This window comes from Octopus sinensis, linkage group LG9 (assembly GCF_006345805.1).
Source record: "Octopus sinensis linkage group LG9, ASM634580v1, whole genome shotgun sequence".
NCBI classification, from domain to species: domain Eukaryota; kingdom Metazoa; phylum Mollusca; class Cephalopoda; order Octopoda; family Octopodidae; genus Octopus; species Octopus sinensis.
Genome location: NC_043005.1, coordinates 68,055,252 through 68,082,545, shown reverse-complemented (window position 1 = coordinate 68,082,545; position 27,294 = coordinate 68,055,252). Strand labels below are relative to the sequence as shown.

Genomic DNA, 27,294 nt, shown 5'->3' with positions numbered 1-27,294 from the left:
TATATATATATATATATATATATATCTATATAAACGGCAGTTTGTCTGTGTGTCTGTTAGCTTGTACCCTCACCCTGACCACGGCTTTCAACCGATTCTGATGAAACTTAACACACACATAGCCCAATGTCATAATTCAAAACTAACGCAGAGAAAATTTTGAAAAGTTCTCCCAGTTCTGAAAAAAATCAATAAATTCGACATGGGGTCGAGAATCAGAAACACAAACCACAGACTGTCTAGGGGACGCAACTCGACCGTTTTAACTCACAAAAAAAATTTACCATAATTTTTTTTCCATTTTTTTGGCTATAACTCTCTAAAAATGCTTTATAGTTATTTCCCTTACAAACCCGAGCAACGCCGGGCGATACTGCTAGTTAAATCTAAAAAAGAAAAGCAAACAGTTTGGCAAGTTTTTACAAGGACATTTAATTTAGATAAATGTTTAAACAGTCTCTGACAGTTGCTTCTAGAATATCCCAGCTACTGGAATGTGTCAAATGAGGACTCCACAGGCTGAGTATAACATCATCAGAGAAAGATAGGTTAAACATATGTAACAGTGGAAGAAAGCTCCTCATCAACAATAGCTATTGTGGTTCATTATGTCTAGAACAGGAGAAGAAATCCAACTAAACCCAATTAAAATGAGTATTCATTAGGTAAATCCATGGAGAGAGAGAATGGTTTGGTAGTAATCCTCTCAGAATTTGTCCAACTTTGGAACAGCTAGCATCATTTTCCTTTGACATGGATTACCATAACTATTCTCTCTGATCATGGATTTACCTAATGAATACCTGTTTTAACTGTTGAGCTCCAATGTCTGTTTTGGTATGGTTTTCACAGCAAGATACTCTTTCTAATGCCAACCAATTTACAGTGCACTGGGTGCTTTTTTTCATGTCACCAGAACTTGTGAAGTTGCCAAATAGCTTGCAAAACACAATCCCTTGATTGAAGGGGTTGTAATATTGACGGAGGCAGCTTTATGTCAGGTGTTAAGAAGTAAGAGTATGATAGAGAGATAGGAGCAGGTGTCTGGTTGTGGACGAAAATGGTAGAGGAGTAGGGGTCGAAACCAGACGTGGTTCCTCCTGATGACGTCTTTAGCCACTGGATCCTATAAAGGAGCTATTGAGGTAGCAAACCCCGAAACATGATTGGAATTCCATGGTTATCCCATTTGAAAAAAGAAAGTGATGGGGTGAATATCGCTTTAAGGGATGAAAAAGGAAACAGAAGCAGGTCAGGGAGGAGGTGATTAGAAGCAGTAGAAAAAAGTGGGGCGGAGAAGAACATTGAAATAAAACAGAATCGACTCGCCCAAATTAAGGAGATGATGTGAAGTGGGGAGAGAGAAAGGAGTACTCAATGACAAGAGTGGAGGTGGTAAGTAGGAATGAATATATATATGAATATATATATATATATATAATATATATATATATAGGTCTCACCAAGGAAATGACCAGTGACCGAGACCTTTGGAGGTATGCTGTGCGTGAGAAAAACCGGCAAGACCAGTGAGAACAGTCAAAATCAAGATCAAACCAAATTGAGGTCGATCAACATCAGGGCCCCCGTGCAGGTGACACGTAAAAGTACCATCCGTTCGTAGCCGTTCGCCAGCCCTGTCTGGCCCCCGTGTAGGTGGCACGTAAAAGCACCATCCGTTCGTGTTCGTTGCCAGCCTGGCCTGGCCCCCGTGCCGGTGACACGTAAAAGTACCATCCGTTTGTGGCCGTTTGCCAGCTCTGTCTGGCCCCCGTGCCGGTGACACGTAAAAGCACCATCCGTTCGTGGCCGTTTGCCAGCTCTGTCTGGCCCCCGTGCCGGTGACACGTAAAAAGCACCCACTACACTCACGGAGTGGTTGGCGTTAGGAAGGGCATCCAGCCGTAGAAACACTGCCAGATCTGACTGGGCCTGATGAAGCCTTCCAGCTTCACAGACCCCAGTTGAACCGTCCAACCCATGCTAGCATGGAGAACGGACGCTAAATGATGATGATGATGATATATATATAGATAAGAAAGTTGGTTTGTTCCCTTATTTAGAACTCTCCTGAACATAAACATAACTCTATTCAACATAAACATAACGTCACAAGAAATTTGAAAAGCTACACGCGAAACCGGTCTTTCTTTTAAATTATGTCATTATAAGAGAAAAATTTTTTTGTTTTTAATTTTCTAATATTCTTCAGACATATTGACGCAAATATATATATATTTTTTAACATTTAAGCCTTCTGTAGTTTTTTCACTCTTTACTTTTTTCTATAATATATATATATATATATCATCATCATATATATATATATATATATATATATCATCATCATATATATATATATATATATATATATGGAGAAAGTGAGAAACAAGGAGGTGGAGAGGTTGATGGCCCGATGGCCCATATGAGATGTTGATCAATAGTGGTAGGGAATAACACTGAAAATACAAGGAGTGTACCATGGGAAAGGGGCTCCAAGTAGAGGGGAAACCAACAGCACAAAAGTATATGGGATGAAATATGCACATTTCTGCTCTCACCGACATCATAATATACGGGAAGAACCCTTTAGTCTTGGCATAGATGTGACAACTTCTTTTCTACTGATACCATGAAATAATGCACCGAGGATATGGTTTTAGGAAGGGCATCCAACTTCAAAAACTGAGTCAAAACTGAAATCATGAAGATGTGGTCCTCCAATCCATATAGAACAACAACAATCTGTCCAACACATACAAGCATGGAATGGAAAGTGGCTATAAAATGACACTGATAATAATGATTGTCATCATCATGTGTGTGTATGCTTACATATATATTTATATATACACACACATATATAGATGTATGTGTGTATAATGTGTTTACAGATAAACACCCATACATGCAAATATACAAAGGGTTATCCAAAATAATTGCATTTATTAAATTATCCAATCAAAATCTTATTGATATTTCATCCACAATAATTATCTTATTAACACCAATTTATCTCAGACGTTTTAAAGCTGTGATGTTTTCCTTTAATCTAAATAAAACTAGCCATCTCCTACTGACCAGAAAACACTGTCAGCCATTTTGTTACATGAACACTGTAGCTGGACTGTGTGTATATGAGTGTATGTATATGTGCACACATATACATATATGTCTGTGTGTGTGTGTGTGTGTGTGTGTGTGTGCACTATAGAACATTTTGTTTCCATTAGCTCAAACACAGTTTAGACGTTGTAAACAGGTAAAAGTAAGATAAGAAAATGAATTGATAAGGAATAAATAAAAATCAATCCCATCTTTCATCACCATCAACACTATTTGCTAAAACATGACTATTCTGATTAAAAAAAAACAAAAAACAAAAAGAAAAACTATAAAAATACATATTAATAAATTTGAAGAAACCATCTATTTGATGTCATTTACTCTGAATGAGAGACAGACAGACAGAGTAAGCAATGCAGAAATTTCCTTTCTTGAATGACAATTTCCGAGAAAGAAATGCAAAATCTGTGTTGCAAGCTCGTCAATAGTAAGGAGATCTACAGGCAGAACAAACTACGCTATGGACATTACACAATGATCCATGGAGATTTCTTACAGAGTCTGTTTTGGCGGTGGGTATACTAAGCTGATAGCAATCACAGAGGGGATTAAGTTGTCACCGACTGAAAGTATCGTTCCACAATGTTGCATGGAGATAAATATCTTCAATGGTATCAACAAAGACAGTGGAAAAGAACGGGGGAAGACAGTGAATGATATAAAATAGACAGCTTTAGTTAATTGTAATATTTATTGCATTTTCATTGCTTAAAGGGCCAACAACTTGACATTGAGCCACACTTTGCTAGTATAACCAGAATAGTTTAACACAAGAGATTCTCACAGTCTGAGGAACTTAACAAAAACTTATCACTATTCATTTTTTATCATTTCTACATGGTTCAGTCGTTGGAATACGGCCAATACTGGGGTACTGCCTTGAAAGGTTTAGAGTCAAATAGATTGCACTGCAGATAGTACTTAATTTTTTAATCTTGCAAGACTGGTGCTTATTTTATCAATCTGAATTACATCATACAACGCTGCATTGCTTGTTGCTAAATCTGGGAAGTCTCATACAATTGGAGAAACATTACTTCGCCTGGTTATCGAAGAGGTTTTGTCAAACATTATGCACAAAAAATCCTTTAACATTATGGAGAAGATCCTACTTAATAATTACACAATTTCTTGATGCATTGATGAAAGGGTCAACGATGTCAAACATCAGCTCATTAATATTCTTCAGTATTCTAAATAGTTTGGGAAACACTGCTCTATATTGTTCCTCAACATTCTAAAAATAGCAGCTGAATTCCTCTCAAATCTCATTACAATGCATTAAAGAAGAAAGAAGATATTGGACAGTAGTCTGTGGTATACTAAAAGATGTTGATGTTATGTTCAAGACTGAAGCCATCTGATCATATGTTCACACAAACAAATTTGTGGCACCAGGGCACTTGATGAGCTAGCTCGAGGTATCAGTAAATTAGAAAAACTCAGTATTAATGCTTTCAGATTTAGACACATCATCATCATCATCATCATCGTTTAACGTCCGTTCTCCATGCTAGCATGGGTTGGATGGTTCGACCGGGGATCTGGGAAGCCAGAAGGCTGCACCAGGCTCCGGTCTTATCTGGCAATGTTTCTACAGCTGGATGCCCTTCCTAATGCCAACCACTCCGTGAGTGTAGTGGGTGCTTTTTACGTACCACCTGCACTGGTGCCAGGCAAGGCTGGCATTGGCCACGGTCGGATTGGTGCATTTTATGTGCCACCGGCACGGAAGCCAGTCGAGGCAGCACTGGCTTCGGTCACGATTCAGATGGTGCTTTTTACGTGCCACCAACATGGAAGCCAGTCGAGGCAACGCTGGCATCGGCCACGATTTGGATAGTGCTTTTTACGTATCTCCAGTCCAGGGGTCCTGGAGATACGTAAAAAATTACCAGTAATTCTGAGGGGAGGTGGGTTCATCAATACCACTAACCCTAGTGCTTAATTTGTATTTTATTTTAGGGAACCAAGAAAGGATAAGAAGCAAAGTTGACTCCAAGATGATTTGAACTCACAACATAGCTGGAAAGTATTTCACTAGGCGTTTCTTCCAACACTCTAATAATTCTGCCAGCTCTCTGCCTTGCGTTACTAAGTCATAACAGCCAATACAGAAGGAAAATTTTAAATATAAAAACATGTGCAGAGACAGACAGACAGATAGACACAGAGACACGCACATACATTAAATTCACATAGATTTAGCAACGTAAATAAAGAAAATGGAACATTTCAAACCACTTTCAGGAACAATGAAAGAAAAGATATGTTCATGAAACTAGAAGCAATTGAGTTGTTCTCAACTGAAGCAAACAAACATTCTCACTACTATACATATAAAGAAAATATAAAGAGAACATTTATAATGTAAACATAGACAAACACTTAGATAAGTACATTTAAATACCTATATATATATGCTGACACATACAGGTGTATAAGTATATGTATGCATCTCTGTGTACATGTGTGTATGTGTATAATTTTTCTTGTCTCTTTAATGAATTCAGTTTAACAAAGCAGCCTTCTTTACAATTTTGTACTCAATACAATAATACTAATGTAGAATTTGATATATATATATATGTATATTTTTTTTTTATAATCTTATTACTATGACTATTTCAACTTCTACTTATAAAAAAAAAAAACTTTGTCTAGGTTGAAAAAACTTTAGTGATAAGATAAATAGAAGTACATATGTATGTGTGTATGTGTATGCGCACGCACATATATATATATATATATATATATATATATGTATAAGTATATATATATATATATATATGTAGATCATCATCATCATCATCATCATCACGTTAAACGATGATGATGATGATATATATATATATATATAGGTATGAAAGTATATAAACATACTTGTGAGTGTGTATGATTGTGCATATATACATATACAGATGTGTGTGTGCATGTATATCAAATATAATAAATGTGAACATTTGTGTGTCAGTGTGTCACACTTCGACCCTCTCTCTCACTATTCATTGCCACTCCTACTATTGCTCATGTTGGGGTAAGAGTAATAGTAGGCATAGAGATGATAGTAGATTGACGGTTGTGATGGTAATGGGGTGATAGTAATAGTATGAGCTGTAGTTGTGATAGAGGCAGAGGCAACAGTGATGATGGTTGTGGCAGCTGAAGCAGTCAGGGACAACAGTGATAGTAAGCAATGTGAAAGACAGAGGTAATGGTGATGGAGGGGGAGGCGGCAAAGTCAAAGGTATTGATGGTGGTGCATGAGAAGTCTGACTGGTGTATGCATTTCAGTTGTGGTGTTGGTGATGGTGACCATTGAAAACAATCAACAGAGGCGTAGGAGTGGCTGTGTGGTAAGTAGCTTGCTTACCAACCACATGGTTCCGAGTTCAGTCCCACTGCATGGCACCTTGGGCAAGTGTCTTCTACTATAGCCTCAGGCCGACCAAAGTCTTGTGAGTGGATTTGGTAGATAGAAACTGAAAGAAGCCCATGTGTGTATATGTTTGTCCCCCCACAACATTGCTTGACAACCGATGCTGGTGTGTTTATATCCCCGTAACTTAGTGGTTCAGCGAAAGAGACCGATAGAATAAGTACTAGGCTTACGAAGAATAAGTCCTGGGGTCGATTTGCTCGACTAAAGGCGGTGCTCCAGCATGGCCACAGTCAAATGACTGAAACAAGTAAAAGAGTAAAAGAGGCGGAGAGAGAGAAAGAAAGAGGTCAGACAGAAAAAAAATTCTACTGATCCCTGAATGGGAAGTCAAAAAAATGTTGTTTATCATGAAGCTCTGCAATAGGTTCCAAGTCGACATATTATATGATTGTTTTGATGAAAATTGTTCATTGCTTGATAAATATTGGTCAAGTTTAATAAAAATTTAACATGTATTCATTGCATGAAGTGTCATTGCTGGGCTCAAGGCCCAATGAAGAACCCTCCACAGGAATTAGCTTAACCCTTTAGTGTTTAAACCGGCCATATCCGGCCAAAATATTCTACCTATTTTATGTTCAAACTAGTCAGATATGGTCATTCATAGCTATCTTATTGTGTCATTTTAAAAATAAACAATCACATCATTGAAATCTCAAAGCCATGAAATGATGCAAGATTAATTTTACATGGTGTGAATACATAAGCTTTACATTTGACAGAATAACCTGAATGCTAAAGGGTTAAAAGCCACCCTATTGGGCAAATAACTTATTGATCTGCAACACCAACTTCAGGAAGCTGACCAGCCACTGTCAACTTTTTCCTTGTAAAAAGGTGTGTGTTTGTGTGTGTGTGCATGCATGCAATTCTAGCTAAATGATCAACACCAAGAAATAAAATGTTATCATATGTTAAATGAATATACAGTAATCCCTCGTATTTTTTTTTATTACCTTTATAATTTGTATGTATTTATTTTATTATAAATGCAAAACAACACTACAGAGGAAACAACATAAGGGTAGAAATTGAAATTAATCAATTAAAACCAGTGGCTAAGCATATTTATTTTTTGAATATGCTAAGCTACTGGTTTTAATTGATTAATATCAATTTCTACCCTTATTCTTTTACTTGTTTCAGTCATTTGACTGCGGCCATGCTGGAGCACCGACTTTAATCAAGCAAATCAACCCCGGGACTTATTCTTTTGTAAGCCCAGTACTTATTCTATCGGTCTCTTTTGCCGAACCGCTAAGTGACGGGGACGTAAACACACCAGCATCGGTTGTCAAACAATGCTAGGGGGACAAACACAGACACACAAACACACACATGCATATATATATATACATATATACGACGGGCTTCTTTCAGTTTCTGTCTACCAAATCCACTCACAAGGCTTTGGTCGGCCCGAGGCTATAGTAGAAGACACTTGCCTAATGTGCCACGCAGTGGGACTGAACCCGGAACCATGTGGTTGGTAAACACGCTACTTACCACACAGCCACTCCTGCGCTACATAAAAAAATGTTCTCCAACCAGTAAATTGGCTGTTGTAATTTATTAACTACAGATTTGACGTATGATTAGCATATGGAGTGTCCACTTTAGTGGTCATTGCTCTTAATTTTGTATACATACATACATACACATATATATATATCTTCTCTGAACACAAAGGTAATACTCTCAGCACTTGCAGCATTAAAATAACTGGTGTGATTCAATCATTAGCCATTAGCAAGATAAAAAGGGAAGTTTAACCCTTTAGCATTTAAACCGGCCATATCCGGCCAAAAGTATTCTGCCTGTTTTATGTTCAAACTGGCCAGATCTGGTCTCTCACACCAATCCTACAATATCGTTTTAAAAATTAACAGCTACCTCATCAGAATCTCATAGCTACAAGATGATGCATGATTAGTTCAAAACAATGTGGATGAAAAAGCATTAATTTTGGCAGAATAATGCGAACACTAAAGGGTTAACAGAATATATCAGCTTAGAAACAAAACTGGTAAAAGATGACAGGCAGTGGAAGATAATGAAGGACCTGAATATATATATATATATATATGAAGAATTTTGTAACAATCTCAGAATGTAAAATAACTTTACAAACAGAATTCAAACGAAAATGAAATAATAGAAATATCTCAGAAATATATAAGGAGGAGCATACTTCTTCCTTTTTTTTTTTTTTTTCTTTTTGTAAAGCATCTTAGCAAAGAGCTAGATAAACACATGAAATGAATTCATGTCAATAACAAAAACCTGAGTTCATTTAATATTATGCCATGTTCTCTATCGCAATGCTTTTACATGAAACAAGTATACTCATTATATTTGCAAGACACACACACATACACACACACACACACACACACACACACACAAACGTTTTGTATGTACACATGCTTTACATATATTATAAATTTATGACAAAAAAATAAAAAATTTCCCATAGAACAAATCTAACTCAAAATACACATAACTGTAAAAAAAAAAAAAAAAAAAAAAACACCAGCTACAATACCAAACAATAAACAAACACACACAAACAAGCATACAAACACGAACACACTCCACAATCATTTTTAACAAATTTATATAACAAGAAATCACATAAAGCAAACAAGTATCTACTATTTCAGCAGATGCTACTTTCGATGACTCTCTCTCTCTCTATGAAAATACAAAATACAATATAATATATATATATATATATATATATATATATATATCATCATCATCATCATCATCATCGGACGTTAAACGATGATGATGATGATGATATAATATATATATATTATATTGTATTTTGTATTTTCATTTCCCATTTCTGTTTCTGCACATGCAGCATGTTTTGTCAGAAACTGGCAATTGCTTCAAATATGATCATTTTTCTTTTACTCCAGAATAGCTTAGGCATTGCATGTATGAATCGATGCTTACATGCATATGTGAAAGAGAGGGGGGGAGGGAGGAAGGAGAGAGGAGAGAGGGAGGGATGGATGGAGGGGGTGGGGAGAAAGAACCTTCTTCATTTGCAACAACTCTTTCCACAAATAAAAAAAAAATGTACTTTCACACCATTAAAATTTGACCTTTCTTAGTTTCTTTTTATGGTCTACAGAGCTGTAGAAGGGCTATGACACCAACCTTTGTAGTGTCTCCAAGACTGCTTGAAGAGAGAGGGGGGGGGGGAGTTAGGAAACACAATTCAGGTTATTGCAGAAGGAAGCAGTGAATTACGAAATCAAGCTATCCTCAAACTGGAGCCCTGGTCCAAATACTACCAACAGAATAGATTTACCGAAAAACAGCCAAGCATAAGGTAGTGACTTTAACCCTTTTGCATTTTAACTTTTAGCATTTCAACCAGCCAAATCTGGTCAAAATATTCTACTTGCTTTATGCTCAAACTGGCCAATTCTGGCCCCTCACAGCTACTCGAGAATGTCATTATAAGAATAAACTACAACACTGCTGAAATCATGAAGTTACAAGATAATTCATGATTTATTCTAGCGGTGGGCCTCACGGGGGTAATGACCAAGACTTTTAGCATTATGTCATGTTTGAGAAGATGACCCATCAAGCCAAGCAAAATTGCAGTCATGACAAATACAGGTGTCATGCAAATTGGCATCCGGACAAGTGGCACATAAACGCATGCTGGTGTCAGGCAAATGGCACCAGTGCCAGTGGTATGTAAAAGGCGGCGAGCTGGCAGAAACATTAGCACGCCCGGCGAAATGCGTAGTCATATTTCGTCTGCCGTTACGTTCTGAGTTCAAATTCCGCCGAGGTCGACTTTGCCTTTCATCCTTTCGGGGTCGATAAATTAAGTACCAGTTATGCACTGGGGTCGATATAATCGACTTAATCCGTTTGTCCCCACTGTGTTTAGCCCCTGGTGGATAGTAAAGAAATAGGTACATAAAAGCACCCATTATACTCTCAGAATGGTTGGCATTAGGAAGGGCATCCAGCAGTAGAAAACCATGCCAAATGAGACTGGAGTCTGGTGCAGCCTTCCAGCGTGTCAGCCTAGTCACACCGTCCAACCCATGCCAGCATGGACAATAGACGTTAAATGATGATGGTGATGAATGTGAACAAATAAGCATTACATTTGACAGAGTAATCTGAATGTTAAAGAGTTAAACCAGCTGCATCCAGCTCAAATATTCTACCTGTTTTATGCTTAGACTGGCTACATTCAGCCTCTCACACGTACCCAACAATGTCATCCTAGAAATAAACAATCATACCATGGAAATCTCAATGTTCAAGATAATGCATGATTAATTCAAAGCAATGTGAGTAAATAAACATGGCATTGCCAGAGTAATCTGAAAGCTAAAGGGTTAAACTGGTCAACAGAATATGTTTGCATTCTTATTTCAATCACAGCTAGGCTTTCTGATATTTAGATACAGTTTAGTCCTGATTCATGCAATGTTGCTCATATATTATTTAATACAGGAGGCGCAATGGCCCAGTGGTTAGGGCAGCGGACTCGCGGTCGTAGGATCGCGGTTTCGATTCCCAGACCGGGCGTTGTGAGTGTTTATTGAGTGAAAACACCTAAAGCTCCACGAGGCTCCGGCAGGGATGGTGGTGATCCCTGCTGAACTCTTTCACCACAACTTTCTCTCACTCTTACTTCCTGTTTCTGTTGTACCTGTATTTCAAAGGGCCGGCCTTGTCACTCTCTGTGTCACGCTGAATATCCCCGAGAACTACGTTAAGGGTACACGTGTCTGCGGAGTGCTCAGCCACTTACACGTTAATTTCACGAGCAGGCTGTTCCGTTGATCGGATCAACCGGAACCTTCATCGTCGTAACTGATGGAGTGCTTCCACCATATTATTTACTTAGTGGTCAGGGACTCTGCCCCATCTTTCAGACACACCAAGTAAGAACAAACAAATAGAATATTATTATTATAGTGGTGATAATAAGTAGGAAAACATTCTTGTTAATGTAAAAAGAGAGCAAATAGTTTCTGACAATGCAGAAAGTTTGATAAAAATCATTATATTTCAGACTCAAAGGCCCATCAACAAAAGAAAAGAACAGTCTAACAAAAGCCAGGTTATGTAGGTTCCGTTAACCCATTCAAATTCCCTAGCGTTTATGTCAGAAGTTGTCTATTTTTTCTCTCTTTTTACATTCTTCACTATTACAATGCTTCAGGCAAAATACAATGCTCTTACTATTGTTAATGATAACATTTTCTTCCATTCGTACAGTGCTACAAAATGTAGTGGATTGATATACTTGGTTGAACTGAACCCTCTACATGCCTGGTACTTGCATCAATAATATTGGTTTCAAATTTTGGAACAAAGCCAGCAATTTTGGGAGAGCATGCAAGCTGGTTACATCAACACCAGTATTCAACTGGTACTTATTTTATCGACCTCAAAAGTCTACTTCAGAGGAAATTGAACTTAAAACATAAGGCTGGACAAAATGTCGCTAAGTATTTTGCCTGGTATACTAACGATTCTACCAGCTCATTGCTTTAAACTTGCAGTAGTAATATAGAAGAGATGATTGGCAAATTTGATCTGAACTGATTTAGAATTCAGAAATGTAAAATGATAAAACCAAATTTTATAAGACATCTATAAAAAAACTAATTTAATCCTTTAGCAATCTGACTGCTGTCAAATATAATATTTATATATTCACATTGCTTTGAATTAATCATGCATTATCTCACAGCTTTGAGATTTCAGTGACAAGATTGTCTTATCATAGAATGATATTGGAAGGTAGATGTAAGAGGCTGGATCTAGCCAGTCTAAACATAAAACACATGAAACGCAGGAAAAGAGAAACAGTAGATTAAACCAATGCCATGAAATATCTGAACCTGTTACGGTTGGTTTAAATGCTAAAGGATTAAATATTTATCATAACACAAAGGGTCAGAAGAAAGTACTAATGCTTTACATTCTGATGGTCTAACAATTCTGCCAATCCACTGGCCTTTTATTATGCCTGACATAGATACAGGGCAGGAAAAGAGAAACAGTAGATTAAACCAATGCCAGTTATTGAGTGCTACTTTATATATTTATCACAGAAAGATTTTGGAAGCAGAAACAGACTCATACTTCATATTTGGCTAAATTCAGTTGTCAATGTTTTGTCAATTATGCCAGGAATTAAAAAGAATAAAATGCTGAGACATAAACTAGAGAATAAGGTCTACACCAAGGTATCACAGTGATTATTCATCTGTGAGTGTATGCGTTATGTGTGTGTGTGTGTGTGTATTTGTGTGTATGTAGTTTCTAATTTAACTGTCTCAAGATGTCGGTAAGTCATTGGTTATATAATAAATGAGTGTCAATAATTTTACTGTGCTCCACCACTTCGAACAATTCACGTAATTATCATTAATTTCAAAGCCCTTCCTCCAATCTTCTGAGAATATATGAGACCATTCATTGACTGGAAACATTAATTTCCTGTCTGTTGTAATCTCTACTGTCTGTTATTTTATTTTATATATTGAGATTATGTAAATATTGCTTGTTTCCATTTCGTTTTTCTTTTCTTTTTTTTTTTTTTTTTTCCTTTTTTTCAATTGGTTTAGAGCAGTGACTCTTAACCTGTGTGACAGTACCTCTTTGGGTTTGGGACATTGTGAGCTCACAAGAGAAGGGCAAATGTCAAATGGTCACAAGCTATTTGGAGGGGTTGTGATTTTCTTTAGAAATAAAATATTTAAACCAGGAACAATACTGATATATCAAACACATTTTTAGAAGAAAAAAAAATCAATGTATAAATAAGATATTGTGTTATTAGTGAGCAGAAACATAACAGTTAAGTTCCAAGGTCTTATATTCAAGCCTTCACCTTCTTTAGTAATTTTTCTAAAAGAATTTACACAGAGGGCACTAGTCCAAGCAAATATCTAAAAAAGAGGCAAGGCTCATGATGGCTACAGTAGCATAAAAACATTAAAAAATATGGATAATTCAACCACAGACATTCAATAAAACGAAGAGTTATAAAAGATAGAAAACCATTGGTTTAGAGGAAGGCGCTATACCTGTCTCTCCAAGAAGAATGAGACTGAACATTTCTCTTGAATAACAGCAAATCAACTATTTCAGGAAAGATACGGCTTATGTTCTGGGGGAAAATAACTAAACATAGTAGTTAATATGAATCCGAAGAGACGGCTCAACATAGCTGTGAGAGCAAGAATAATGATGATGATGACGATGATGATGATAGTGATGACGATGACAATGATGGCAATGATAAAAGCAATAGTGTTGCTGGGTAGCTCCAATCAGATTCTTTTCGGTGATATATGGCATGAATTAAGAAACAGAACAAAGTGCTTCAGATAGAGAAAGTGATATCAAAATATATGCTTAGTCATGCTTTAATGTAATTTAAAGGTTATAATTACGAGACAGAACATATAGCATTGATAAACGTAATCACAGAGTTAAACTAAACAAACAGCTTCGTAAGAGTGAATTAATTGAGCTCTGTCGTGGGTTACATAGTTTCAACAAGTGCTTATAGCTAGATCTTGATGACCTAACTATAAACTTACAGCAAGGTTATTAAGACCTAGCTATAATTTCAAGCAGGGAAATTAATGAGGCCATCACACCTTTAGTGTGAGCAAAGTCTTAAAGTTTACAATGAAGCGTGTGAATTCCATGTTAATAAGAATGTCTCAAGATTAAGTTTTTCATGTACCAATATATATATATATATTTCAACAAAAAAAAGAATAAGGAAACCAACAAGAGAAAATAGATAGGGAAAAACAAAGAGAGATAAAGGAACATAAGTACTGTAAAAGATATTTCATGATTGTATGGGAAGTAAATTGAAATACTTACTGCAAAATGCCTCTGGAAAGCTTTTGGTCCTCTGTATGTGAAGTTACCACAGATCTCACATGTATAACTGATATTCAGGCCATGAAGTCGATACAGCCAGTATGGTATAGGCTGAGGAAATACAAAGGATAAAATTAATAGTATGCAATGAATTTCCTACCACAGAAATGTTAATTTTATACAATACATATTTAGTCTAGCTCTAAAGTAATTTTTGGATTATAATCATCATCAAAGAAGGATATGTTTGTTCCACAAGTGAAAAGCCAAAACAGATTCTTGAGTTGATTCCACACCTTCCATTTACAAGTAATATAAAAATAAATTTATAATAGAGTAAAACTATCTCCCCACTCTCTATGTATTCATGTCATTATTCAGTCATTTCAATTAAACAAACACAAACACATAAACATACATGTAAACACACATGCGCACACAAGTGGCTCCTTTCAGTTTCCATCTACAAAATCCACTTACAAGGTTTTGGTTGGCCTTAGCCTACAGTATAAGACACTTGCCCGAGGCAGCATGCAGTGAGACTGAACCCAGAATCATGTAGTTGGGAAGCAAGCTTCTTACCACACAGCAATACCTACGATTGGTCAAATTTCCTTTGGATCCAATCTTTGTGACCCTATTTATGAAATTGGACATGTAGCATTGACAAACTTAATGTTTCGCAAGATTGTTTATATAAGCTACAAGGTGAGTTCTTTGTATATTTAGTTTACTCTTACTCTTTACTCTTTTACTTGTTTCAGTCATTTGACTGCAGCCATGCTGGAGCACCGCCTTTAGTTGAGCAAATCGACCCCAGGACTTATTCTTTGTAAGCCCAGTACTTATTCTATCAGTCTCTTTTGCCGAACCGCTAAGTGATGGGGAAATAAACACACCAGCATCGGTTGTCAAGCAATGCTAGGGGGACAAACACAGACACACAAACACACACATACATATACATATATACGACAAGCTTCTTTCAGTTTCCGTCTACCAAATCCACTCACAAGGCATTGGTCGGCCCGGGGCTATAGCAGAAGACACTTGCCCAAGATGCCACGCAGTGGGACTGAACCCGGAACCATGTGGTTGGTTAGCAAGCTACTTACCACACAGCCACTCCTGTTTTCTTTGTTTTTGCTTTATTTTTACCTCCACCTTCGCTAGGGCGGAGGTTATGTTTTCAAGTTGTGTTTGTTTGTTTGTCCATGGACAAGATATCTCAAGAACCTCTTGATGGATTCAGATGAAACTTTCAGGGATGTTTGGCCTCATGACTGGGACAAACGGATTAGATTTTGGGATCAATCCAGTACTGGATAAGGATTCTGGATTATTTGTTATATTTACTTTACATGATTACCACCAGGGTTCAGTACTCAGCCCCCTCCTATTTATCATAGTCCTCCAGGCAATTGTGGAGGAATTCAAGACAGGTTGCCCCTGGGAGCTCCTCTATGCTGACGACCTCGCTCTAATCGCTGAGTCACTATCAGAACTGGAGGAGAAGTTCCAGGTGTGGAAGGAGGGTTTAGAATCGAGGGGCCTTAGAGTCAACCTAGCTAAAACCAAAGTACTAATAAGTAGAAAGTTAGAAAATCCACAAATATCCTCAGGAAGATGGCCCTGCTCGATCTGTAGAAAAGGTGTAGGTAGAAACTCTATAAGATGTACCCAGTGTAAGCTATGGACACATAAGAGGTGCAGCAATGTCAAAGGTAGGCTAACTGGGAAGATAGTTTTTGTATGTGGCAGATGCTCTGGAGCATTGACCTCCGAAAATCTGCAGAAAACAACTTCCGTCACTTTCCGGGGGGAAAAACTAGAAGTAGTTGATAGCTTCCGCTATCTAGGTGACCAAGTCAGTAGTGGGGGCGGGTGCGCTGAAAGTGTAACTGCTAGAATAAGAATAGCCTGGGCAAAGTTTAGGGAGCTCTTACCTCTGCTGGTGACTAAAGGCCTCTCGCTCAGAGTAAAAGGCAGACTGTATGATGCATGTGTACGAACAGCTATGCTACATGGCAGTGAAACATGGGCCGTGACTGCTGAGGACATGCGTAAGCTTGTGAGGAACGAAGCCAGTATGCTCCGATGGATGTGTAATGTCAGTGTACTTACTCGACAGAGCGTTAGTACCTTGAGAGAAATGTTGTACCTAAGAAGCATCAGTTGTTGTGTGCAAGAGAGACGATTGCGCTGGTATGGTCATGTGGCGAGAATGGATGAAGATAGGTGTGTGAGAAAGTGCCAATCCCTAGCAGTTGAGGGAACCCGTGGAAGAGGTAGACCGAGGAAAACCTGGGATGAAGTGGTGAAGCACGACCTTCGGACGTTAGGTCTCACCATGGAAATGACTAGAGACCGAGACCTATGGAAGTATGCTGTGCGTGAGAAGACCCGGCAAGACTAGTGAAGCCATAATCCGTGGCCCCTACCTGGGACGTAGTCAGTCCACCTGTGCATACCTTCCTTCTTGTGACACTTGTGAAGACCTGTTGAGGCAAGTGAGAATCGAATCGAATCAAATCAAATCAAATCGAACCAAATCAAAATAGATGAACATCAATGGAATTTGTATCCTTGTGGTACCAGTGCCAGTGACACATAAGAAAACCATCCGAACGTGATCGTAGCCAGTACCGCAACGACTGGCCTCCGTGCTGAGGGCACGTAACAAACACCATCCGAGCGTGGCCGTCAGCCAGCCTCGTCTGGCACCTGTGTCGGTGGCACATAAAAAACACCATCCGAGCGTGGCCGTCTGCCAGCCTCGTCTGGCACCTGTGTCGGTGGCACATAAAATCACCCACTACACTCTCGGAGTGGTTGGCGTTAGGAAGGGCATCCAGCTGTAGAAACACTGCCAGATCTGACTGGCCTGGTGCAGCCTTCGGGCTTGCCAGACCCCAGTTGAACCGTCCAACCCATGCTAGCATGGAAAGCGGACGTTAAACGATGATGATGATGATGATGATGATTACAATCTTACCTTAACTTCTAAGTCTTTCTCAATTAATTCCCTAGAGGCTGTAAACTATTTTGAATGGTGAATTTGTTAACTTTGGCTAAACTATTTATTATCATTACTAAATTTTCTACAGCCACCTTCAATTCCATGACTACCATTGGGATCAGTCAGGTACCAGACATGGTTTCTAGATTATTTTACCAGATCTTTTTACTTAATTTTTGAGAGTGGTCGGGTTTGTTTTTTAGTATTCTCATTTATGAGAGCAGTCGAGTTTATTTCAGATATTCTCCTTTTAAAAATCATCTCTGGCTAATTGTTGAGAGGACGTTGGTGTTGCCTTCGCAGAGGTTTGTGCTCTCCGAGTGCTCCTGTTATTTTTATTATTACCTACTCTTGTACCCACAATACAGTTTCTGCTTATATTTAGAAATTTCAGAATTGTATAAGTCTTGACCATCACTGCATTATGTTCAATGCTGATATATTACAACAATTTATTTCACCATTTCCATGACAGAAAAAAAAAAGAAAAATTAAAAGAAAAAGACAAAATAAAAAAACAGAAATCCAAAAACCTTCATAAAAAATAATTATCATAATTATCATCATCATCAATATCATCTACAGTAAGCGTAATTAAAATATATCTTTTCTTTTCTTCGTAATTAACTGAAAGTGACAAGTGGTGTTGGAACGAATAGACAAAGAAGAAAAAGAAACTACAAGAGGTAGTGAAAATTAATGATCCAAGTAGGAGGGGTGGCTAGACTTCATAACATATTCCATGAAAATATCTGTCATATAGCATTAACAGTTGTGTGATAGTGATGGCAGTGGTGGTGGTAATATATAGCGTAAGTGTGTGTATGGTAGGGGTGGCCATTAAAAAGAAGGTATTTCTATGTTGTAGCACTTTATGGGCGATATATCAAAATCAATTTACCTAATGGAACAAATCAGCCAACTCAAATACATAAACGACATGTGTCAGCAATCTAGAGAAAAAGTTCTGAACCACAAAAAGAAAGTCAAGAAGCCTTATTGAACAGTGGTAACTGTGGCTGAGAAGAGAGAAGCCATATAAAACTACTCACACAGAGACTGATTTCATTTCATTTGATTTATCAGCAATCATAAACAAGCCGATGCAGTTTTCGTTTCTTTTACTTTTTTTTTTTTTTTTTTTTTTTTTTTTTTATATATATTTCCTCCATCCCCAGCTATTTAGCTATCACCAACACCAGCCAAGCCAGCAGCACCAGCATCATTCATTCACAACATCCAAATCTACTCTGCAATATATAAAGCTTTTTTTTTTTTTTTTTTTTTTTTTTTTTTTTGCTTAGTTTTTAATTGGTTACTATAGCGATGAGAACTTATGTATGAATTTAAAATTTTCAACCAAGCATATTTCTTTTCTGAAATATCAAATATATAGTGTGGTTAAGAAGTTTTTTTTTCTCTGCAATCACAAAGTTCCAGGTTTGACAACACTGTGCAACAGCCATAGATGAGAGTCTTCTAATATATCATGGATTGACTTGACCAATACCCTTATCATTCATCATCATTTAACATCTGCTTTCCATGCTGGCATGGGTTGGACGATTTGATAGAGGATTGGCGAACTAGATCGCTGCACCAAGCTCCAATCTGATCTGGCAGAGTTTCTACAGCTGGATGCCCTTCCTAACGCCAACCACTCCGAGAGTGTAGTGGGTGCTTTTACATGCCACCGGCACGAGGGCCAGTCAGGCGGTACTGGCAACAGCCATGCTCAAATGGTGTTTTTACGTGCCACCTGCACAGTAGCCAGTCCAGCAGCAATGGCAACGACCTTGCTCGAATGTTTTTTCACATGCCACTGGCACAAGTGCCAGTAAGGCAACACTGGTAACGATCACGCTCAAATGGTGCTTTTTACATGCCACCAGCACGGAAGCTAGTCAGCTACTCTGGCAACGATCATGCTCAGATAGTGCTCTTAGTGCTCCACTAGCACGGATGCTTAGCGCTGTGATTGCAATTTGACAAACACAACCCGTACAGCAGTCAGCTACTCATATATATATACATTTATATATACATATAGTTAGAGATGGGATAGAGGTGCTGTTATAGGTGCTCTAGGAATGATAGCAAAAGGGGCTACCTAGCTCAGATACCAGGAAACCCCAAAATGGCAGAAATTCAAAAGATAGTGCTCATGGGAACTGCCCATATCCTAAGTAAAATACTGTCTGTGAAATCTCAAATTTTAAAACAAACTTATAATCTTCTTATGTTTTCTTAAACATTCTCTAGAATAATACTATGAGCAAAACAAAATATATGATACCCTATACATAACATTAATGTGAACTTCTAACTTGTTGTCTCTTGAGGTCTCTGGATGAGACTTGGAACCAACTTGTACGAATACAAAGCAAAAGTCAAAAATAATAATAATAATGATAATAATAATAATAATACTTTCTACTAAAGACACAAGACCTGAAATTTTGGGGAAGGGGCGAGTCAATGACATCGACCACAGTACTCAACTGGTACTTAATTTTTCAGCCCCAAAAAGATGAAAAGCAAAGCTGACCCCAGCAGCATTTGAACACAGAACATGAAGATGCACGAAATGCTGCTAAACATTTCACCCAGCATGCTAACAACTCTGCCAGCTCGGTGCCTTAAAATAACAACAACCACTGCCACTGCTGACACCACCATCACCATAATCATCATTAAAGGCAGTAAACTGGTAGAGTCATTAGCATGCAGGACAAAATGCTTGGTAGCATTTCATCAATCTTTATGCTCTGAACTCAAATTCAGCCAAGGTTGATATTGCCTTTCGTCCTTCCAGAGCTAATAAAATAAGTACCAGTTGAACACTGGGTTGATGTAATCAATTTACCTGTACCATCAAAATGGCTGGCCAGTGCCAAAATTTAAAAACTATTATTATTATTATTATTATTATTATTATTATTATTATTATTATGCTAGCATTGCTTGACAACCGATGCTGGTGTGTTTATGTCCCCGTCACTTAGCGGTTCGGCAAAAGAGACCGATAGAATAAGTACTGGGCTTACAAAGAATAAGTCCCGGGGTCGATCTGCTTGACTAAAAGGCAGTGCTCCAGCATGGCCGCAGTCAAATGACTGAAACAAGTAAAAGAGTAAAGAGTATGCTAGCATGGAAAGCAGACGTTAAACGATGATGATGATGATTATTCTTTCTATTAAGGCAGCAAGCTGGCAGAATCGTTAGTATGCTGGGCAAAATGCTTAGAGGAATTTTGTCTATCTAAGTTCTGAGTTCAGATACTGCTGAGGTCAACTTTGCCTATCATTCTTTCAGGGTCAATAAATTATGTACCAGTGAAACACTAGGGTCAATGTGTTTTTACTAGAAAGGATTATTATATTATATGTTTGACTTGTGGAGGCGCGTGGCTTAGTGGTTGGGTTGTCAGCATCATGATCGTAAGATTGTGGTTTTGATTCCTGGACCGAGCGATGCGTTGTGTTCTTGAGCAAAACACTTCATTTCACAATGCTCAAGTCCACTCAACTGGTAAAAATGAGTAATGCTGTGATGGACTGGCATCCCATCCAGCTGGGGAACACATACACCATTGAAACCGGGAAACCGGGCCCCATAAGCCTGGCTAGGCTTTAAAAGGGCACATCTATTTTTTATATGTTTGACTTATGCTTTGTATTCGTACAAGTTGGTTCCAAGTCTCACCCAGAGACCTCAAGAGACAACAAGTTAGAAGTTCATGTTGGTGTTATGCCTAGGGTCAATAAATTAAGTACCAGTGAAACATTGGGATCAATGCCCCTTCCTGCAAAATTTCAAGCTTTGTTCTTTTAGTAGAAAAGATTATTATTATTACTTTCATCCTTTCGGGATCAACAAAATAAGTACCAGTCAAGCACTGGGGGCAATATAACCAACTAGCCTTCTCCCCCAAAATTTTGAGCCTTTGCCTATAATAGAAACGACGACGACTACGACAACTATTATTATTATTATTATTATTATTATTATTATTATTATTATTAAGGTGGCAAACTGGCAGAATCGTTAGCACACTGGGTGAAATGCTTGGCCATATTTCAGCTGTCACTACACTCTGAGTTCAAATTCCGCTGAGGTCAACTCTGCCTTTCATGCTTTTGGGGTCGATAAATTAAGTACTAGTTGAGTACTAGGGTTGATGTAATCGACTAGTCCCCTCCCCTAAAAAATTTCAGGCCTTGTACCTATAGTAGAAAGGATTACTATTATTATTATTATTATTATTACATAACAGTAATGACTTACAGATCAGACATATAACAATATAAATTGTTTACAACCCAGGTATTAACTGTATGAATGCATTCATGTGTATATATGTGTATGTGCATATGTATTATATATGTGTGCGTGTGTGTGTGTGTGTATATATATATATATACATGAATCACAATAAGGGTGAAAAAATTGAATATTAATTAATAACATCAATTTAAAACACCAAGTGGCCTAGCGTATAAAAACTGGGATACAGTAAAAATTATTAATACAAGTAATGAGAGAGAGTCCACATGTGGTCACTCTAACGCTAGATATAGATCCACGAAGGGAAACCACCACTAAACAATTCTTTAGTGGTGGATTCCCTTCGTGGATCTATATCTAGCGTTAGAGTGACCACATGTGAACTCTCTCTCATTACTTGTATATATATATATATATATATATATACATGCATACACACACACAAATAGGTGTGCACACTGACACAGAGATACACACACATATGCATGTATATGAAAATAAATATATATAGAGTAGCATGCCCATGGAAAAATGGAAGAGAAAGAGTTCAATACAGGATGAAAAGAAATGTCTTTTCCATTATCCTTTTATTCAATCTCCCATCTTGAATGAAAGACTATAAATGGCTTGAAGCCATCTGTGTTCTGTTAGTCAATCTTAATTAGGAAAAGTGGGGATAACAGCTGTCAAAGGAATGCTAGGAAAAAAAAAGTGAAGTGAAGAGGGGGGAAAAACTATTGGAAAATGTCATGACAGCTAGATAATTATAATAAGGTGTGAGAATACTCCCACAGAGATAGAGAAAACAAAAGAAAAAGGTGGAGACAGAAAAAAAAAACACAAAGAAATTTGAACTATTGTTATGTTTTTTTTAAGCCTTTCAAAGAATGGAATTAGCTTGCTGCTATTATTAATATCAGAGTGATGGAATGGCAGAAATAGTAAAGCAATGAACTAAATAATTTATAATATTTAGTTAGTCTCTCTCTCTGCAGCAGTAGATCTCAATCTCATTTCTGACTTTGTAGTATGCATTGGAGATTATACAAAAACTTTCTAGCATATTTTCAAATGAAAAGTTAAAAATTACTGATGCACTTTAAAATGAAAAGGAAAAAAAAAAAAAAATAATAATAATAAACTGTGTTTTAAATTTTAAGATTTAGAAAAATATAGAATGCATGCTGTGTTTTGGTTAGTTACATTTGTGTATATAACAAAATTATGAGTAATCCGTTTCTCAAAATAATCAACATTAGCATGGATTTCATTAAGCCTTATTATTACACTAGCAGTATCGCCCGGCGATGCTCGGGTTTGTTTCGACCCTTTAGAATTGGAATTTTTGAAAAGTAAAAATTTTGCATTATGTAGCTTGTTATTCTCTTTAAGTGAACATTTTTCTGGTTGAAATACACCGAAAAATGGCAACACAGCAGTAAAAAAAAATCGTAAAAAATAGGGATTTTCATAGAAAAAAAGCACCTTTTTGATGTAAATAATTTTTGGTGTTAACATAGTCCGATTTGAATTTTTTCTTCTACGGAAGGAAGAGCAAGCCTTCTATCATACTCTTAATTTTGGTCAACTTGCACAGCAGGGTATCGGAGGAGATAGTGTTAGTTGAAGGCTACCAAACCTGCCATACACACACAACTTCACCTTTATATATATATATATATATATATATAATATATATATTATTATTATTAAAACGCTGTAACATAGCCAGTTACCGCTTGTGGCACACCATCTGAGAAACACAACTCAACAGTTTGAAATGAAATCACGAGAGTCAACCATGCTTTTTGGTGACAAATCAAGAATTAGACATTAACTGAGTCCGTTTAAATGGGTACACCTTAACCCTTTAGTATTCAGATTAATCTGTCAAATCTATTGCTTATATATTCATATTGTTTTGAGTTGATCGTGTACTGTCTTGTAGCTCTGAGATTTCAGTGACATGATTGTAGGATTAGAGTGAGAGGCTGGATCTGGCCAATTTGAATATAAAACAGGTGAAATAATTAGAACAGATGTGGCCTGTTTAAATGCTAAAGAATTAAATATGTAAAACAAATGGAGTTGGTCTAAGATAGATCTGATACTTAAAGGCTAAAGTAAAATAGGCACCACACCAAGAAGGCAAACTGAACCTCATTACCATCATAACCATTAACTTTCTAAATATATGAGATTTGGGCTTTAACACTTTAATTTCATGCAGATCTGAGACTCAGCTTCCTGAATACAATCTGACCTTACAAGGGAGTGCTGAAAATGTCCTGGCTTTAAGGGTATCTTGAATGGCCTGATTAGAGGCCCAGCCTTCCGAGTTCTTTTACAGGGCTTAGAAAAAATGAAGGACCATTGCAATAAGTGTATGAATCTGAGAGGGGAATATGTTGAATAAAATCAAAATTAACTGATCTTCCTGTATTTTCTTTTATCCAAAGCCAAGAACTTTTCAGCACCCTATCATGCATGGAAATATGGTAATGGCAGTGTTCTTTTACACAACATCACCAACATACTGCAATAGAGTCAATAACTTAAATATGGTTTAGATGGAATAACTTAAAAGTATTTTGTAGTAGACTGCACATTAGTTGGAAGAACCAGGAACAAAGCTATAAAGTGAGCATGATGTCTGAGGATAACGTGCACTTCAAAGTACCCTTTTTCACCTATGAACCCCTTTGATTCCTATTTTTACTCAGATGGACTCTCATTGCCATTCGATGTTTAAAAAGTTCTATTATATTTTTATAATCAAATAACATTAGGTATTGCATTAAAAAAATTAACTTCATGTTTATTGTAGAAGTATAACCAATTTATAGCCAATAAATTTTAACAACAGAATCTTATGCAGACCCTGCCCCGATGGCCATACAGACCCCAGTTGTGAACCACTGATTGAGAGTAAACATTCTTGTAGTTCAATTAGAGTTCAGATGTTAAGAAAAAAGCCACCGAAAATCTAAACATACAAAGCCAATTTAAAACATATTAATATGAGCTCCATAATAGTTGATTAAAGCCAAAAACAAAACAAAAAAACAACCAACAACTGATTATTCCAATGTTTTCAGCTTTGTCTCTTTTACAGCTCAATTCACTTTTCCTCACTCAAAGCCAATAAAATATTTAATGTTCTTGTTTAAACTCAGAGTAGCCTTCATCAAACAGACATTAATTTATCAAATACACTGTACCTAGAAATACATTATCCAAAGTGTTTCTCCCTTTTTTAAGATGGAAGAGTGAGGTTTGACAGCAAATTACCTGCTAGTTCAAATAGGTTAAATTACTGTCAGAAGGACCCCCTCATACTCCACCAACTCCCAAATTTGGTTTAGTGTCTAATAAAAATAAATCAATACTTGAAAAAAAAATAATATGAATGAACACCACATGACACAGCATTTATCTTCTGCTTGTTTCAGTCATTGGACTGCAGCCATGCTGGGGCAGTGCTTTGAAGAGTCATTGAACAAATCGCACCCAGTATATATTTTATAAAATTGGTACTTATTCTATCAGTCTCTTTCTCTGACAAACTATTAATTTATGAGGATGTAAACAAACCAACACTGATTGTCAAACCGTGGAGAGCACAAACACAAGCACACACTGATATAAACACAAATATACATATGTATGTGTATCTGTCTAGCTTTTCTCATTGTATAGGTATAATTATTTTGTCATATTTGTTCTTGTTATATTCTTTAATGTTCGTTAGCTATTACCAATGGTGCTATCAAAAGTGGACATTATCATCACTGATGTGAAATTGCTATGATCTTTTGGACATTGCCTGATGAGGAATTAGCTATGAATTTTCTATTAATTGCAATTTTGGGAACATATTATATATATATATATATATATTATATACATATCATATACTTAAATATATATATATATATATATCTACAAATTCAATATCCCTACATATCTCACATCTATTTTCTTTCCTCCACCTCACTCTCTATTTTGTATCCTATCTAAATTAATTATTACTTAACCATCCTCTCACACCATCTCCGATGAAGGGATATAATTAATAAATATCCTGGAAACAGCTGTAAGACCTTCTATCTACAAATGCTCTAATATCTATAAAGCCTTGGGTTTTTTTATCTCATTACGCAAAAAATTCTTATACACACACACACACACACGTATATATATGGTAACGGTAAACGTAAAGACCCCCTTAAGCCATGAATGACTATGGGATTGCACCTAGAAAGTCACCATCCAAGCCACAAGTCTGGGCAAGGTTGTTTAAGGAAGTCCAGCAGTTGCCCATGTATACCAGCCTCCCCTCTCCATGCCACCAATATTATCCAAGGGAAAAGTAAAACCCCAATAGAGCTTGGCACCAGTGACGTCGTAAGTCCTGTCTGCAGCTGAGTTAACTGGTGCAATATGAAATAAAGTGTCTTGCTCAAGAACACAACACACAGCCCGCTCCAGGAATTGAACTCACTACTTCATGATTATGAGCCCATTACTCTAACCACTAAGCCATGTATATTGCTATACATGGAGATGATAATTTCTTTTTCTTTTTTTTTTTGCAAATTAAATTATGCGCACTATTTATTTGATTTTCACTTTAGCTTTTCTTTTCGATATTATTTTTAGATTATATGTCTATGAAAGTTCTTTCATTGCACATTCTGTGGACTTTTCAGCGATTCTCCATTCCATGTGTCCCCCCCTTGCTCTGCTTGTTCCATTTTTTCCTACTGTGGTATGCACCTCTACCTGAGTATGTGTCATCTCTCTCTCTCTCTCTCTCTCTCTCTCTCTTCTCACACACACACACACAGAGCAAGAGAGAGAGAGAGTCTGTGTGTATGTTGGTTTGTATATTACACTGTACCACTGGCTTTTATTTATTTACTTATTTATTTAAATACCTGTGTCTTTTATTTAAATAAAAGACACAGGTACAAACAGTGTAATATACAAACTTATATGCATGCACATGGGGAACACACATATACACAGACGTAAACACATCTGCAGATAAAGGTACACACCACTAAATGATCTACCCAAAGCTTAAGTCTAGTAAATAATAATTGCAGCGATGTTGTCGGTGTCACATAACTGGCACCTGTGCAGGTGGCACATAAAAAGCACCTTTCAAGCATTGGGCCTCAAGGGAGCAATGACAGATGACGAAGACCTTTGGCAATATGCTGTGCTTGAGAAGAAGACCCATCAAGCCAAGTAAAATCACTGTCACAGTAGATACTGGTGTCACACAACTGACACCCATGCTGGTGGCACATAAAAGCACCCATTAAACTCTCAGAGTGGAAGGCATCCAGTTTTAGAAACCATGCCAAATCAGACTGTCATCTGGTGCAGCCCCTCAGCTTGCCAGCCCTGGTCAAACCGTCCAACATATGCCATCATGGACAACAGACATTAAATGATGGTGGTGATGATGATAATGATGGTGTTGAAATTAAAGGTCTCTTCAGAA

General features: G+C 37.2%; 1 protein-coding gene across 1 annotated transcript in view; it reads right to left on the bottom strand.

The window, feature by feature from the left end:
• LOC115215623 (splicing factor 3A subunit 3) overlaps positions 1–27,294 on the bottom strand; it is a 140,712-nt gene that overhangs the window by 57,938 nt on the left and 55,480 nt on the right. Inside the window, exon 14 of the mRNA XM_029784857.2 lies at positions 14,474–14,584. Within this exon, the coding sequence (XP_029640717.1) occupies positions 14,474–14,584 (111 nt within the window). The remainder of the gene's footprint in view (positions 1–14,473; positions 14,585–27,294) is intronic.